Source organism: Pteronotus mesoamericanus, unplaced genomic scaffold (assembly GCF_021234165.1).
Source record: "Pteronotus mesoamericanus isolate MK-2021 breed Mesoamerican mustached bat unplaced genomic scaffold, CSHL_Meso_final contig_130, whole genome shotgun sequence".
NCBI lineage: Eukaryota > Metazoa > Chordata > Mammalia > Chiroptera > Mormoopidae > Pteronotus > Pteronotus mesoamericanus.
Genome location: NW_026555060.1, coordinates 24051285 through 24066383, shown reverse-complemented (window position 1 = coordinate 24066383; position 15099 = coordinate 24051285). Strand labels below are relative to the sequence as shown.

Genomic DNA, 15099 nt, shown 5'->3' with positions numbered 1-15099 from the left:
AGACAGAAAAAAATTTATGGATTACTTACTACTATACAAATAAATGCATATATAGTATGTACAATGGGTGGACGGTAGACAGATAAGAATAATTTTACTGTTTGTTCAAATAAGCCAAATTAGACATGAATAATTTATCTTGAGATTCAAAATAGTTCATTGATTAGTAAAATATGTTCCAGAAGCAAGCCAGTGGCTCATGAATAAACTCTGGTGAGCTTTTTCTACTTCAAGTGTTAAATGGTGAATGCTGAATACAGAAGAGCTTTGTTGATAGATCATCTGAAACATTTAAATTTTTTACAGTTAGAAACCAAGATGATTAGTTTAGTAGTTGTTCCTTTTTTATTCTTTAAGATAGAGGTAATACTTTCAGTGGAGAGTAATTATTCATGTTCATATGCAAGGGCCTAAAAATGAAATTTTGGTAAAAGTGGTATTCTGAGCTTTTTTCCATTCAAGCTTCCTTCTTGATTAATTTCCTCAGTCCCTTCCCTAGATAACCAGTGCCACTGACCTAATAATTCTATGACTTTCATCTTAAACTACATTCTCTACAGTTAACAATAAAGCCATTTCAAAACGGATGAGCTGTTTACATATATGGGAAAGATGCATCAACTCCTGTGCAGTGCCAACATGAACCCCTCTGTCATCTGCCCAACCTGCAGGGCAGAAACAGAAGGCCTGTCCAGAGCTGGATCAAAGCTGCACCTTAAGCTCTCTTGATAGTAAAAGGAAAAAACAGTCCCCAAGGCCATTTGGATTAGGAACTTCACTGGAAACAAAAAAACTGTCAAATAATTTATTAAACCTTATGTGCACTAGTTTCTGCTTAAGAATGGTAAAACTTTAAAGTTTGAACATGTATTGAAATTCAATCATTCTCAAGGCAGCCCTGCTTCTAATCTTAGCATAAATGGGTCATAAAATTTTAGGGTAATAATCGGTAGTGCCAAAAGTAATCATCAAATGCTTCTTACATGTCTTGAAATATATTGCTATTGATGGATGCCATGTTGTTTTGATAATGTGAATCAAATTGGCCACCTGATAGGGAAAACCAATTATAAATTATTTTATTGACCATGTTAATGTTCAGAACTGTGGGGAAATAAAAAGGTCCCTGCTTCCTTTGAATTTTTAAGATCATAATCAATTTAAATATATTTAGTGTTTTCTATAAGCCATTTTGTGTCCTATGAGTGCAGGATTGTTGTGTTTAAAATGTTCATCTCTTTATGAGACATGGCCTTTCTTTCCTTGAGATTCACTGATTAAAACAGAAGGAGCTCAGCTTTGAAATGCGCACTTGAAGTGAACTGTGGTGAGCCTGGGTCTTTGGCATTTGATGGATAGCCGTGCTTCCAGAGGGTGAAAGAGAGTGCATCGCATATGGTTGCAATTGACAAGTCAGTAGTCAGGAAAGAGGTGATTTCAATGTAAAGAAAAAATAACTAGGTTTTGAAGGCATATCATTCAAATTGCATTCCTAGCACTGAAGTTAAATTAATACAAATTTAAAGTAAGCATCACAATTATCAGACATGGTTAATGTGACCTTTGCAGAAGAAATCTGTCCTTAGAGCCTCACAGATTGAAGTGTCTTCTCTAAGCATCAGCACAGCTTGCTTTCAGAGCCCTTCTTGCTCTTAGAGCCTCTATTTCCTATTTTTCACAATTCCAGGTGATTTAAAACAAAAAATCATGCTTTCTAGAATGGGTACAGAGCATGTAAAGTTTGAGTGCATCTTCCTGACTGTATTGGATCATAACAGGATGTGTTCCTTGCTTGTAGCTGCACAATATTGGACCAAGTACCATCAGTGACACCCTTCTGGAGGTGGGCTGGCCATTCTCTGCCCGGGATGAATTTCTACTTTATATTTTTCATATTCAAACTCTGGGACCTCTACGATGTCAAACAAATCCAGATATCAACCCACAGGATATAAAGGTAGGTGCCTGGTCTAAGCTGCAGCTTTGTTTACTTTTTATGGTGGGGAAAAAACAAAAACAGTGACTTATAAAAGAAAACAAAGCAGTTATAAGTTATTTCCATGGTAATTAATCAGACCTTTTCTTTTAGTTTTTAGTTTTATGGTTAAAATGCCAGACCTACCTTAGAATATCTCCCCTAGAAAACTTAAATCTCTCTTAGCATTATTGTTCATGGTGACCTGTTATTTATTTAGTCTATTGCAATGAATACTTTTTATATATCATTTGACTAGCAGCACAACCAAACTCAAAATCATAAATAGACATGTCATATTTTAGAGAATTGTGCAAAATGCTATTTTTAAAGTATTTTTGGCATATTGCCAAAGGACATGCGGATCTTTGCCAAAATGATTTTCCCAGCTGTTGCCAATCGTGAGTGGTGAAATGTGATAATTTGCCAAAGGCCATCTCTGTGTCCTGAGAACCCCCAGACTGGAAGTTTCAGGACCCTATTCTTTAGTGAAGCTTATACAGAAGCCAAGAGCAGTGCCCCTCAAACTCTTAAGCGTACCTGAATCACTGGAGTCTAGAATGCAGGGTACCAGGTGGGGCCTGAGACTCTGCCTCTCTGTAAACACCTGCCTGCGGTCGACCGGCTAGTTTTCTGGTCACACTTCAGCTAACCAGGAGCTCAAGCATCCCCGGAGCTGATCCCATCCAGATTAAGATCCAAATTTGGCTTTAGATTCCTTCTGCAAAGGAAAGAAATTAATTAGCATAAACCCTTGAAAATGTCACATTTGAATGAGGAAAAAAACCCCCAAAACGAAACACTTGTTAATCAGATGTTGCCCTCACAAGAGAACTTCATTTAGGAATGAACACGCTCCAGCGGCTGCAGAGACACAGAGCGTCCATGAGAAACGGTGTGGAGGGCAGGCTTTGTGAAACCCTGGCTCCGCCATCCAGGACTCGGTTCTCCCTCCGCTCTCAGCCAGGGGCACCCGGACGTTGCCTGTTATGAAAGCCTCCTTTTTTCAGCCCAACATGCCTTCTATTCAAAGAGAGGAAGACTAAAAGGGAGTTCAGTATTAAAAGATTTATGGGGCATCAAGCCTTCTACTTTATGGGGAAATAATAAAGAAGACTGCTTGTATTCCCCAGAATTATTTAAAATACTTCCTCCCTGGAATTTTCTTGTCCATTTCCCCTCTCCTTGCTTTCCATTGACATCTCAATGTCTTTATAGACAATAACTTATATTATAAAATAACGTCTTCACATGTTAATGTAGAACAACCAAGTGATTAAGACATTCACATCTTGTTCTGCAGTTCACATATCCTCTATTTCAGTCATAGATTCTTAGAGCACATGATTACACAGGAGGTTTTTAACTCTCTCTGAGTGCAATGTTTAGTTTGTATCTGACACTATTTATATACATTTGTATATATTATGTAACTTGTTTAATGTGCACCATGTCGGTTGTTATTTTTTTAATGCAATTAACAATCATTTACAGTGACTGGAACAGTACAAATAGACAGATAACTTGACTTAAATTTTGAAAGATTCATGCAGACTGAGTGGGAGTATATACTAAGCACCTGTATTCCCTGCTGCCCAGTTAACCTTTACCATATAGACTTTGATTTAAAATCTGTCCAAGATTAGGAATTTTTAAAAAGCAAGTTAATTATGTTTATTTTGTAAATTTCTCAATCTGTGGAAAGTGAATATAAGATTTTATTACAATCTAAATGAAGGAATAGCTTCTTAAAATAACAACTTATTATAATTCATGAATTCTTGAAATTCTGATTCCTTGAGCACTTGAAATGGTGTTACTTTCAGGCTTTCAGAGTATTTTTACCTCTAGTCAGTAAGCATGAACCAGAGTCCAAAAGAGCTTTTATCAAGAACTATATTTTAGCCCTGGCCAGTGTGGCTCAGTTGGTTGGCAGTCGTCCCATAATGAAAGAATTGAGGGTTTGATCCCCGGTCAGGGCACATACCTTGCTTGAGGGTTCGATCCCTGGTCAGGGTGAGTAGGGAGGCAACAGATCGTTGCTTCCCGACTCTCTCTCCCTCCCTCCCTTTTTTTCCCCCTCTCTCTCCCCCTCCCCCCTTCCATCCCTCTGTTCCTCTGTCCCTAAAATCAATGAAAATGTCCTCGGGTGAGGGGAAGGAAGGAAAGAAGGAAGGGAGGGAGGGAAGGAGGAAAAGAGAGAATTTTTAAAAACTGATAAGCAGTATATTTGATATCATTAACTATAAACAATTGAGAGTACTTCATGATTATTTTCCTCTTAAGATATGAAATAATTTCTTGGTGAAGTTGCTATTAATTTACTTGGCAATTTATTTCTTCCGAGATAACGCAAAGCTAAAGCTATTCTCTGTCTTAAATATGAATTGGAAATTAGTAAGGAACAAGTTATTTATTATATCTTAGCTTCAAAACTAGGTCTGGGAAATTTTAAGATTTACTATCAATTTCAGATTCCTACATCAAAACTAACCGCTGTTTTTTTTTAAAAAATTGGAGTATAGATGGTTTTCTGTTTAACTACCTAAAGTTATTTTTTTAACTTGTTTCTTTAAGAAGTACAGCGAGGGCAGTTTTAGTAAAAGGAACAGGGAGGCAGAAGTATTTGGGTAGGCAAGAGCTAAGTCCCAATATTAAATCTTCGCCACTGAGTGGGCAAAGGTAAAATTTCTTACCTTATGGTTCTACAGTTTCTTTATAAGTTGAACGGTAAGTGCCTCTGTGAGCAGCACGTCCTGCGAACCCTTTCTGAGCACACTCCGCCCCCACGGGACCAGCCACCGGAGCACCCACCCGTGGGCCTGTCCGAGGGGGCATTGCCACCCCAACTTTTGAAAGCTTCCTCTGGAGGATTTTCAGAGTTCCCTACCACATCTTTTAGTTAACTTCTCCCTCCTGTGTGTAAATCCTCCTGTTTGCCTGCTGACCCCTGAAAAGCCGCTGCCTTCTTTGTGCCTCTTTCCAACTCTCACAAACTCCTTAGGGCATTTCTTTATGAAAAAGGAACCATCAGATTCCCTCAGAAACGTTCTCTAGGCCACCCAGTCTAAGGAACTGGTGCCACCAACTCTAAAACCTTTGAAATGTCCCAGATAGCCTCTGCAGAATCTCCATAATGTTTTCCTGTAATGAAATGGATCAGCATTTAATACAGTGTACTTAGCACAATGATTTATTTCTATTTTTTAAAAATTTCTCATATAGCAACTGTCCTGGCTTTATTTTACATAGCTTTATGCACCAAAGCCATAGTGTACATAAAATAGATTTGTCTGTGGGCTGGCCTGAGAACTGGACCAACATTTACAACATCATTTCTAAAGAAAATGCATGAGGAGTGCCAAACATCTAGCTTAAACACTTCTGAAATACAATCCGTCTATAAATTGAATATGCATTCCAAATGTGGCTCTGTTCACATTAGCCTCCAAATCCAAAAAGGCCTGAATGGGGTTCAGTTTTCACAACAGCAACTGGTACAATTCAGTTATCCCAACAAATTGCCCAATTGTCCACAAGGTTTGGAGTGAAAACACTTCCTGCCTTTGAAAGTCATCACCACTATCATTCTGTCACCTGTGGCTGTTTTAGGAGACAGTCGGCAAAGATTTCAGCCACATACACCTCCCTTGTTCCCAAATACAGAATGTCAGCAACTAAATTAGGGTTGGGAGGTATGGTCAGCAAGGACACTCTCAGGTGCCAATAGCAGTTGGTGAGTTAAACTCAACTATTTGTCTCCTATCAGGCTTCATGGAGAGTCACTCTGCCTTTGTTGACACTGTTCACATGCCTGAGGACGAGGGTCGGTGAAAGCGTGGGTAGACGGTGGGGTTCAGGAACGTCTGAGTGGGCTGCCCAGCCCGCGCGAGCGTGAGGGTGTGGCAGTGCCTTGGCCACATTCACTTCTACTTTCACTTTTATCCCCAGTGAAAAGTTGCTGTTTAGCTATCTGTTCCCCCCATGATGGCTTCGCTTCATCAAGTTTACTTCTCTGTCTTCTATAAAGTTAGGGGCATATAAGCAGGGGGCTATGGAAGTTCTGCCTGCAACCTTCATGGTCCAGGCCAGAGGTAGAAGACTTTAATGTGACAATTTCTCCACTTTCTACCGTCTAAAGCATTTTGAAACTTTCAACTGTCTGCGGCATTCAGACCAACCATTAAATCTAATTCATTCCAGATCCAGCTTGGAATACAATTTTAGAGTTGAGTAAAGTACTTCTCAACTATTCTTAAGGCAGTAAAATAATGATTTCAGACTACTAATTTTCTTATTTTGGTGGAGTCTATCCTGAGGTTTGGAGAGTCCTTCAAGCAGGCTATGATTTCTAGATAAGATGAAGTTGAAAAAGTAAACACTATTAAGGAACCCAAGTTGCATAAAGAATACAGGATTTTTTAAATTGGCAACATTTCATAGTGAACAGCCAAGTGTGAGATGCTAGGAGAAAGGCTACGGAATGTAAAACTGTACCCAGGAGAGGAGGACAAATGAGATGCTCAAATTCAACCTGCACTAAGATCATAATACAACATTCTGGGCTTACGTTCAAGAAAGAAGAATCCTCAGCTAGAAACAGTCAGGCGGAGACTAGGACAACTGCCACAAGAGAAAACCAAAGTTGCTGTATAAAGTTGTTCCAAAGAACTCTCTTTGGAGCCATGGAAAGCAGGAGGTTGTGAGGGAGAATGTCTCTTGAACAAGACCATCCCCACAGGAAGTCCAAATTACAACCAGATAGTACAAACATGGGAAGCAGAAGCACAGAAACTGTTTGTCGAAGATTATAGCCCTGCAAATAGTTTTCTATTTGTTAAATCAGTGAGCCCACTGACAGTGGTTTGCTTGGCAAATTTGCATAGCTTTGTCTTATCCTTAAGAGCATTTTCTTCTTAACTGCCTCCATTTACTTACTGCTTCTTCTGAATTCCCAAGGCAGGCACGCTTGGCGCTTCCTAGAACAACAGCTCCCAACTCGCTCATGCCTTTCTTTCTCACACGCACACATTTAATTCACCCTTTGCTTTTTTAACCGTACCTATTGGTACAATTTTTAGCCACCAAAGAGAATAATCTCTCCAGAGTCAATTTCTCTTTGCCTTATCTGCTCTGCAAGATGGTTTTCAGGTTCTCATGTATTTTTAAAAATGTAAAACACATGTCCAGCAACTAAGAAAAGGTTCAAAATTGCCAATGGAATGAATTGATTCTTTCAGGTATGCTTTGCATGAACTTTTCAGAATGTTAAAAAAAAAATGTGGATTTCTTTCTTCCCAACAAATTCTTAACATTTATATCTTAAAGAAAAGTACATGGAAGTCTGACCCCCTGGGCTTGTCTTTACTTCTTTTTAATTATAGGCAAAGAGTTACATGAGAGGCCCACCATCTCTTTCTTACTAGGAATACCTGGAATCCAAAAACAAATTACAAACAAGAAAAAGATAGTGTGCATTGCACTTGTTTGGGTTCGCAGAACCCCTCATGTCATTTCATCCAACTCTCTTCTTCAGAAGCTGTTTTCCAACTGTGTTGCAACATTCTAGCGACACATTATTCCTTCACTCCATAAATTTAAACCTATGCCAGAGTGAAGAGTTTAGTGAAGAGTAATGAAAATAGAAAACTCCTGTTGGGGTCAACATCAAGTAGCAGCTGGAGAAAGAACTGTATTTACTAACAATTGTTTCCTTATTCCAAAAAGGAGCAATTTTCATATTTGTTCTGACAAAGATGCTTTAGTGGTTACCACCAGCTTCTCGCAGCTCTTCACTAGATTGTGAAACAAGCTCCAAAAGTTCATCTGGAAAATAGGCTCTAACTGTTGTTTACATTTCCTGGATAACCTCTTCCTTCTTTTTTGTTTTGGGTGTTTTGGGGGTTTTTTTGTATTTTGAAATAATTTCTGGAATCTCATTTGAGAAAACTGGTTTGCAAGCCATTTGAAGAGTTTCTGACTATGGTGTTTAAAAGTGGCATTCTTCCACCTGTAAAATAATGTTACTGAAAGAAAGAAATGTGTTTTATCAACCTCTGCTCTGTGATATGTTCATTCTATGGCTCAGAGTAAGTCCTGTGTCTTATTGAAAGACCACTTATAAATACTTGTGAATGGTGATATATGGGACCTGCCAGAATAGGATGTGTTCTTTGTACCTAAGCTGCTGCATCCAGTGAAACTACATAGGACACTGAAGAGAGTTTTCTTCTCTCTGGACTGTTATTTTACTACTGCTACTACTAATAATAGGCTGTAACTTGGGAATAAAGAAACACTCCCTAGTTCCTTCCAATACCTCTTCCGTGTAGTTTCTTACCTATAGCGTTAACTCTGTAACAGATCTTCCGAAGCAAAAGTTATACACACACAGACACACACAGTGTATGCTAGAAAACATATGATAGAATCTATATTTTTACAATGTTCTATCCAAACTCACATTTTATCTTACAGTAATAAAGCCTTTTCTCTCAGACGCACCATTGCTGCGTACCCTTCAGCCACTCGTGCCTTACACGCCTCGCCGGGCCAGACACTAGCCGGCGTCCTGGCGTTTCCTGGAGCGCTCAGCGTCCGTGGGGCGGAGCCTCCCCTCACTTCTAAGTCTCAACTACTTAACATCCAAGTCTCCAATTCAGTCTCCTATTTCTAAAATTTTCTCACTTCCTTTAAATGAAAACTTTTTCCAAGTCCGTTAACCCACCCCACTCTCAAGACTGTCTGGAATCCATGATGAGTCGGTTGAAACACTCTTACCAACACCCTTCCTTAAGCTCCCCTCTCCTCCATCCTTCTAAGGCCCTGTCCTGAGAATCTCCACTGTGCACAGTCCCATATTTTGGCTTCTCTCCCCCGTAGATGGAGGGCACCCTCACATTGATGGGAGGCAGCGCTCGCTGGGCAGTTAGCTCCTGGCGATGTCCTCCTGCCGTGCTGGTACTCTCCCTTCCCACTCTCTGCGTTGGCTTCTCCAAACCCACACTACTCGCCTCACGTCCAGCCTCTCAGCATTATTATCAGCAGGTGACCTTAGAGCAAGAGAATGTTCGAATGATCCATTTCCCACTCCACCGCCCTGCAGACACCTAAACATCTATCCCTCGTCCTTGGCTTTTTTACAACACTTTCAGGGGAAGGGGAGTTTTTCCTTCACTTCTAAATTTAACGCAGCCTTATGGAGTACCCCCTCTGTTTCCTCAACCTCTTCCTCTCTACCAGTTCCTTCCTTGGATCCTATAAACTTACTTATATTTCCTCTCTCTTCAAAACAATCAGTAAGCAAATAACTTAGTTTGCATCCTCTTCCAAGAATGGGCCCCTTCTCCCTTCCATTTTTAGCCAGGCTATACTTATTATTCCTATTTTCTTATTTCTTTTTACTCTTTTACAATTATAAAATCTTTTGTTTTCATTTTTAAAAAAATACTAAATGTCCATCAGAAGAATGTCAGACAACATAAAAACACAAAGGAGAAAACTTTAAATTTCTAGTAATGTCACCACCCACTTACTGTTGCATTTCTTATTTATTTATGCATTAATTTATTTCTCCATTTTACTGCACATTGCCAAAATTAAGGAACTCCTTAGAAATCCATTATACCATTATCATACCTAAAAAGAAATTAGCAAAACTTTCTTAATGTCATCAAATCTCTACCACTGGTAATGCTAAGATAACTGTTCTTTTAGATTATTTTTAAATTTCTAGACATACAATGTAAGTATACATTCATTTTTTTTATTAAAATAGGCCTTATTATATAGGCTATTTTGTAACCTGCCTTTTTCCCTTACTAAGGTCTTATATCTTTCTAAATTATATGTAGCTCTACATCATTTTTAAAAACTGTCCAGTAGTCTTTTGTATAAATGTTGTAATTTATTTAACCAGTAACTTATGTATGCCCATATTTTATGTTACTATCTTTTGCTTCCATTATAAATAACTGTTAAGAACATCCATGTTTTATTTGTTTTGTTTTGATGTTTTCTTGTAGTTCAGTTTTTGGGTTTAGTTTTTTTCCTTTTTTTAGATTTCACATATAAGTGAGATCACAAGATATTTGTCTCAGTCTGACGTAGTTCACTTACCATAATGCCCTCAAGGTCCATCCATGTTGTTGCAAATGGCAAGATTCCTTTTTTTTGGCTGAATACTATTCCCTTGTGTGTATGCGTGTGCATTTCTTTATCCACTCATCCAACAGTGGATGCTCCTGTTGTTAGCATGTCTTGGCTATTGTGAATAATGCCAAATGAAGATAGCTTTCTGAATTAGTCTTTTCCTTTTCTTCTGATAAATACCTACAAGTGCACTTGCTGGAGCATATGTCAATTAATTTCCCAAGTGACAAATTCAATGAATACATTTAGTCTTATCTTTTTTTATCCCTTGGCTGGCTTTGACAATTTTATATTCACTCCCTTCTTTTTGCAACTTTCTTTTCTCTCGCCTTCCTTAGATTCGCACTTTCCCGGCCTGTCTCCTACATCTCATGTTCCCCGGATTTACTTTTCCTCTCTGGACCTTCTTCCTCTCCCTGTTTTCTGATATTTCCTGCAATGTTATATGTGACTCTATGTTTCTCATTTTTCATTTTCTAATTGAGCGACTCAGACCAGTCAGCAGGCAGTTACTGTACATCTTGATAGGTGCTGGTGGGGAACAGAGCCATGATGTGGAACATCAAATAGGGGCTGAGGGTACCAGCCTGATGCGGGTCAGGAGTGGAGAGCAGTTCTGCACACCAGGGGAAGGATGTGAGGGGGTCTGGTAGAAGCAGACCAAGCCAGCACCCAGAGGATTGTGCATGACATACTAAGAAGCCTGGACTATCTTTCTATTTGCCCAGTAGATTTTTCCAGGTTCTTAGGACATATTGAGCACTGTCATTTCATCTTTTGTGGTGCATCCTATGTCAACAATGTGAGAATAACTCTTCTTATTCCACAGAAACAAACATACCATTATTGCTCTGGTGACTCCAAAGAAAAGCTGTATAAAACAAGGTGTATTTGGGGGAGGGGAGCAGAAAATTAGGGTTCTGTATTCAATTAGTCAAAAATAAGGAATGTCAATGGGATATTATGTGTGATTTATTGGAACTCTCAAAATAAGAATTCAGCTATCAGATGACCCAGCCTGGAGCCTGAGATAAAATCATAAATTCTAGAATACTTGCAACACCAACTTGGGGCTCAAAACAGACTCTGCTAGGGCATGTTGTTTATGTGGCATGATTAGGAAAAGTCCTTTTCATTAGAACATGGTTCTCTCCTGAGGGAGTACTTCTTACACCTAAAGTAGTACGGGACTCAGACTTGCTGAAGTGGGGTCCTAGACCCCATCAGTGCCTCATAGTCAACACCTCACTTTTCTGCCTCCTCAGAATCCATCTCTCCACATAGAAACTTCCTCAGTTTGACCAACCCTGTTATACAAGAAGAGAAAAGTAAGGAGAAAATAATGACTCATGGCTGAAAAGTCACTCCATGTTTTCTATTCTTGTGGGGAAGTCACCTCTGCGCAAAATCTTATCTTCATAAGATAAGCTTTCCAGGCGCATTCCCCACGCCTCATGAATTCCTGTAACTGGAGAATGGAAAGGTTGTTCCTTCTGCACAGGGTTCACTTTGCTGTTGGAAATGCCACTGGTAAATCAAAACATGTCTGAATTTTAGTGCAAATCATTTCTAGTTGTGAGAAAAAAATTCCCTAGAGTTCAAGGCTAGGTAACAAGAGTTAATGTGATTGTATGTGATATCTCCTGCTTACTGTTTACAGCCTGCTGCCCCCAGAGAGGACACCCCTGAGCTGAGCGCCTTTTTGCGAAACTCGACCATCCCTCATCTTGTTAGAAAGAGACACGTGCCTGCGCTGGAGGTCCACAGACAGAACCCGGCAAAAATCCTGGTGAGTTTTCTCAGTGCAGAGAACCACGGGAAAACACCAGGTTGGACGGAACTCCTAGCTACAGGTGTTTTAACTTCAAGTTATTTTTTATTGCACCTACTGGGGTGACATTGGTTACAATATATGTATTGTAGATGGTATATTGTAGAATTGTATACCTGAAACTTATATAATAGAATACAGAGATGCTGTATTATAGAATTGTAGAATGTAGAACATAAGTTTCAGGTATACAATTCTACAATACATCATCTGTATATTGTATTGTGTGTTCACCACGCCAAGTCAAGTCTTCTTCCATCACTATTTATTCCCCCTTTACCCTCTTTTACTTCCCCCTTCCCTTAACTTCAAGTATTGTTTTTCATTCTCCTCCAATACTCAGATATGCCTAACATTTTTTGGCAGTACATATTGTGAGAAATGAAAGTGGCTTTTTTAAAAGAGTATTTGCAATGTAATGTTTTCACTTTTCTAAACCTGCCACGGAGGGCACAGTGGAGAATTAATGATGAGAACATAAAATGTGACTCCTAATGTATTTCAAGAACATGAAGATTCAACTGTTAGCCTGCCCCCAGACACTGCACTGGTGAGAATTTGAACTGAGCCTGGAGAAGTGCTGCCTTTCAAATGGTCCTTGGAGTGAGTGTTCTACCTGTCCCTGAATCTCAGCATCCTGTGCGCCTCTGGAAGAGCCATTAATGGTGTGTTTAGGTTTCCAGAAAAACAAACAAACAAACAAACAAACCCTGCAGTCTTCCCATGGGGGTCTGTGGTGGATCTAGCCTGAGCTTAGTCAGCACTTTGTAAAACTATGGGCAGCATTCCTGAATCAGCATTTTTATCAGTTCTCCCACTTGTTCCAATGAGAATGTTAATGCCACTGAACTATATACTTAAAGGGGTTTGAATGGGTTTTCTAAGACAATTTATGTATTGAATATATTCTGACATTATAAAAAGTTCCAAACATGGAAATGGACAGAAAAGTCCAATGAGCAAGACTAACTTAATCAGTTAAACTTAAGAGAGGAATGTTTATTATAAGAACATGAGGTTACATGGCAAAAAGTTACAGCAGTTGGCAAATTATATGATTTGAGTCGCTGTAAATTTTTATGACATTGTAATGTTTTGAAAATGTAAGAATAGGGAATAGATATGCTATTGAGTTTATAATAAATTAATAAAATTCTACATAGTATCATTTTTAAAAAGCTTCCAGAAGAACTAGAACAGGAAATAATGATTTAAGTCCTGGGAATGTAATGTATAGCACTTTAGTTAATAATATTGTATGGTATATTTGAAAGTTGTTAAGCAAGTAAATCTTAAAAGTTCTCATCACAAGAAAAAATTGTGTAATTATGTGTAATTGTATAATTATTAACAGGTGTTAACTAGAGTTATTGTGGTGAGTATTTTGCAATATAAACAAATATCAAATCATTATGTTATAAAGCTGAAATTAATGTTATATGTCAATTATATTTCATTAAATTTTTAAAAATTTTCTTAAAAAGACAATGATGGACATCTATAGAATTCTAATTCTAACCAACAGGAAAGCCCTCTGGAGAACCAATGTCCAAACCTCTGGGGACCAACAATTTGGAAAATCAAAATTCAACTATATTTCCCAGTTTCTACTTCAGCATATGTCTCATGAGTATATAAAGGCAGTGGAGATCAATAACTAATAGTCTTTTGAAAATTATATGCTTTTATGTTATGGGATCAGATTTTTTCCTTGTATTCTTTCTCATTAAAGACTTTTAATGCAAGATGATTTCTAACCCTGAATATCACAGAAACTTATTACTTGCAGATGAGGGCAAGGCAATCCTTGATTTCCATGTCTGATTTTGTTAAATCATGTTTTATTCCCTTTCTCCTTTATTGGTTCAAAAATTGCAAATCATACGCCTCCCCATGTCCTCAAGTCAAAATAATTCTGGGTAGAAAGTGATTATGCAAAGTTTATTCTGAAATCAAAAGCTAAATAAGACCTCCTACAGTTTTTGTTTAGTTAAAAACAACTTACTGAATCACATTTCTGATTAGGAATTTGAAAGTTCAAAATGCCAAAATCCTGTTTGGGATCATAATTTCCAATTTGCATAGGAAAAATCCATATCTGTAACCCTGAGATACAATTTTTCCTCTGCTTAAGAATGTCCTTGCCTTTCTCATCATGGGTCCCTGCTGTTTTTTGCTTCTATCACCCTCATCTCCTCCTTCTCCATTTACTACTCAGTTTACAGAAATGTTATATTTCTTAACCCTGTTCAGCACTCGATACCCTTGACCACTTCCTGAAACCATCACCTCCTCTGGCTTCCTCCATAACATTCTCTCCTGTTTCTCTTCCTACCTTTGGACTTGCCCCTTTGAATTTTTCATGGGCTTCTCTTCTGCTCATCCTGAAATGCTCCAAGACCTCAGGATTCCATCCTCATCCCCCTCCTCTTCTCTTCCATTGACTTTGCTCTTTCAGGGAAATTTTTCACCTGATTGTAACTCCAGTCATTAGTCATTCTCAGGTGACTCCTACCATCTCAGCCCTCCTTCACTGCTTTTGAGACTTGAAGGGCTCACTGTAATGTTCATCTGGATGTCTGATAGACATGCCAGTCCGCACAGGTCCAAAACTATGCCTCCATGACCTCCAAGATGTGCTCCTTCTGTAGAACCTTCATCTCAGCCTTGGATTAGTCACCACATGTCTATTCTACTTCCAAGACTTCTCTAAAATGCATCTTCCTCTTTGCAGTCCCACTGCCTCCGTTCAGGGCCTCATCATTTCTCACTTGGAGGCTCTCGTAACAAGCACTTATCCTCATCCTTGTCTCCCACTCCTCTCTCCGTTCTTTCCTTACATACCGTCTGTCCCCTAAACCAGAAACGTGGATATAGCCCTTGCTTAAAAACCTTCACGGGCTCCCCAGTACCTTCTGAATAGCATCCAAAGTCCTCAGCACAAGTAGGAAGATTCTTTATCACCTGGACTTTTGTTCTTCTCTATCTCATTGCCTTCTGCCCACCCCGCCCAAAACCCTTTTCTCCTCTTTCCTGAACACCCACTGATCTTGCACGAGAGAACTGGGCCCTCATCATCCTGCGCCTCTTGGTAGCTCTTTCTTGCCTTTCAAGATTCACTCTAAGCAGCACCTCAAAAATC

General features: G+C 39.0%; 1 protein-coding gene across 1 annotated transcript in view; it reads left to right on the top strand.

The window, feature by feature from the left end:
• The window catches only part of ITGA8 (integrin subunit alpha 8), a 165699-nt gene that overhangs the window by 131743 nt on the left and 18857 nt on the right, over positions 1–15099 (top strand). The window contains exons 25-26 of the mRNA XM_054593425.1: positions 1799–1957; positions 11787–11915. Coding sequence (XP_054449400.1) covers positions 1799–1957; positions 11787–11915 — 288 coding nt within the window. The remainder of the gene's footprint in view (positions 1–1798; positions 1958–11786; positions 11916–15099) is intronic.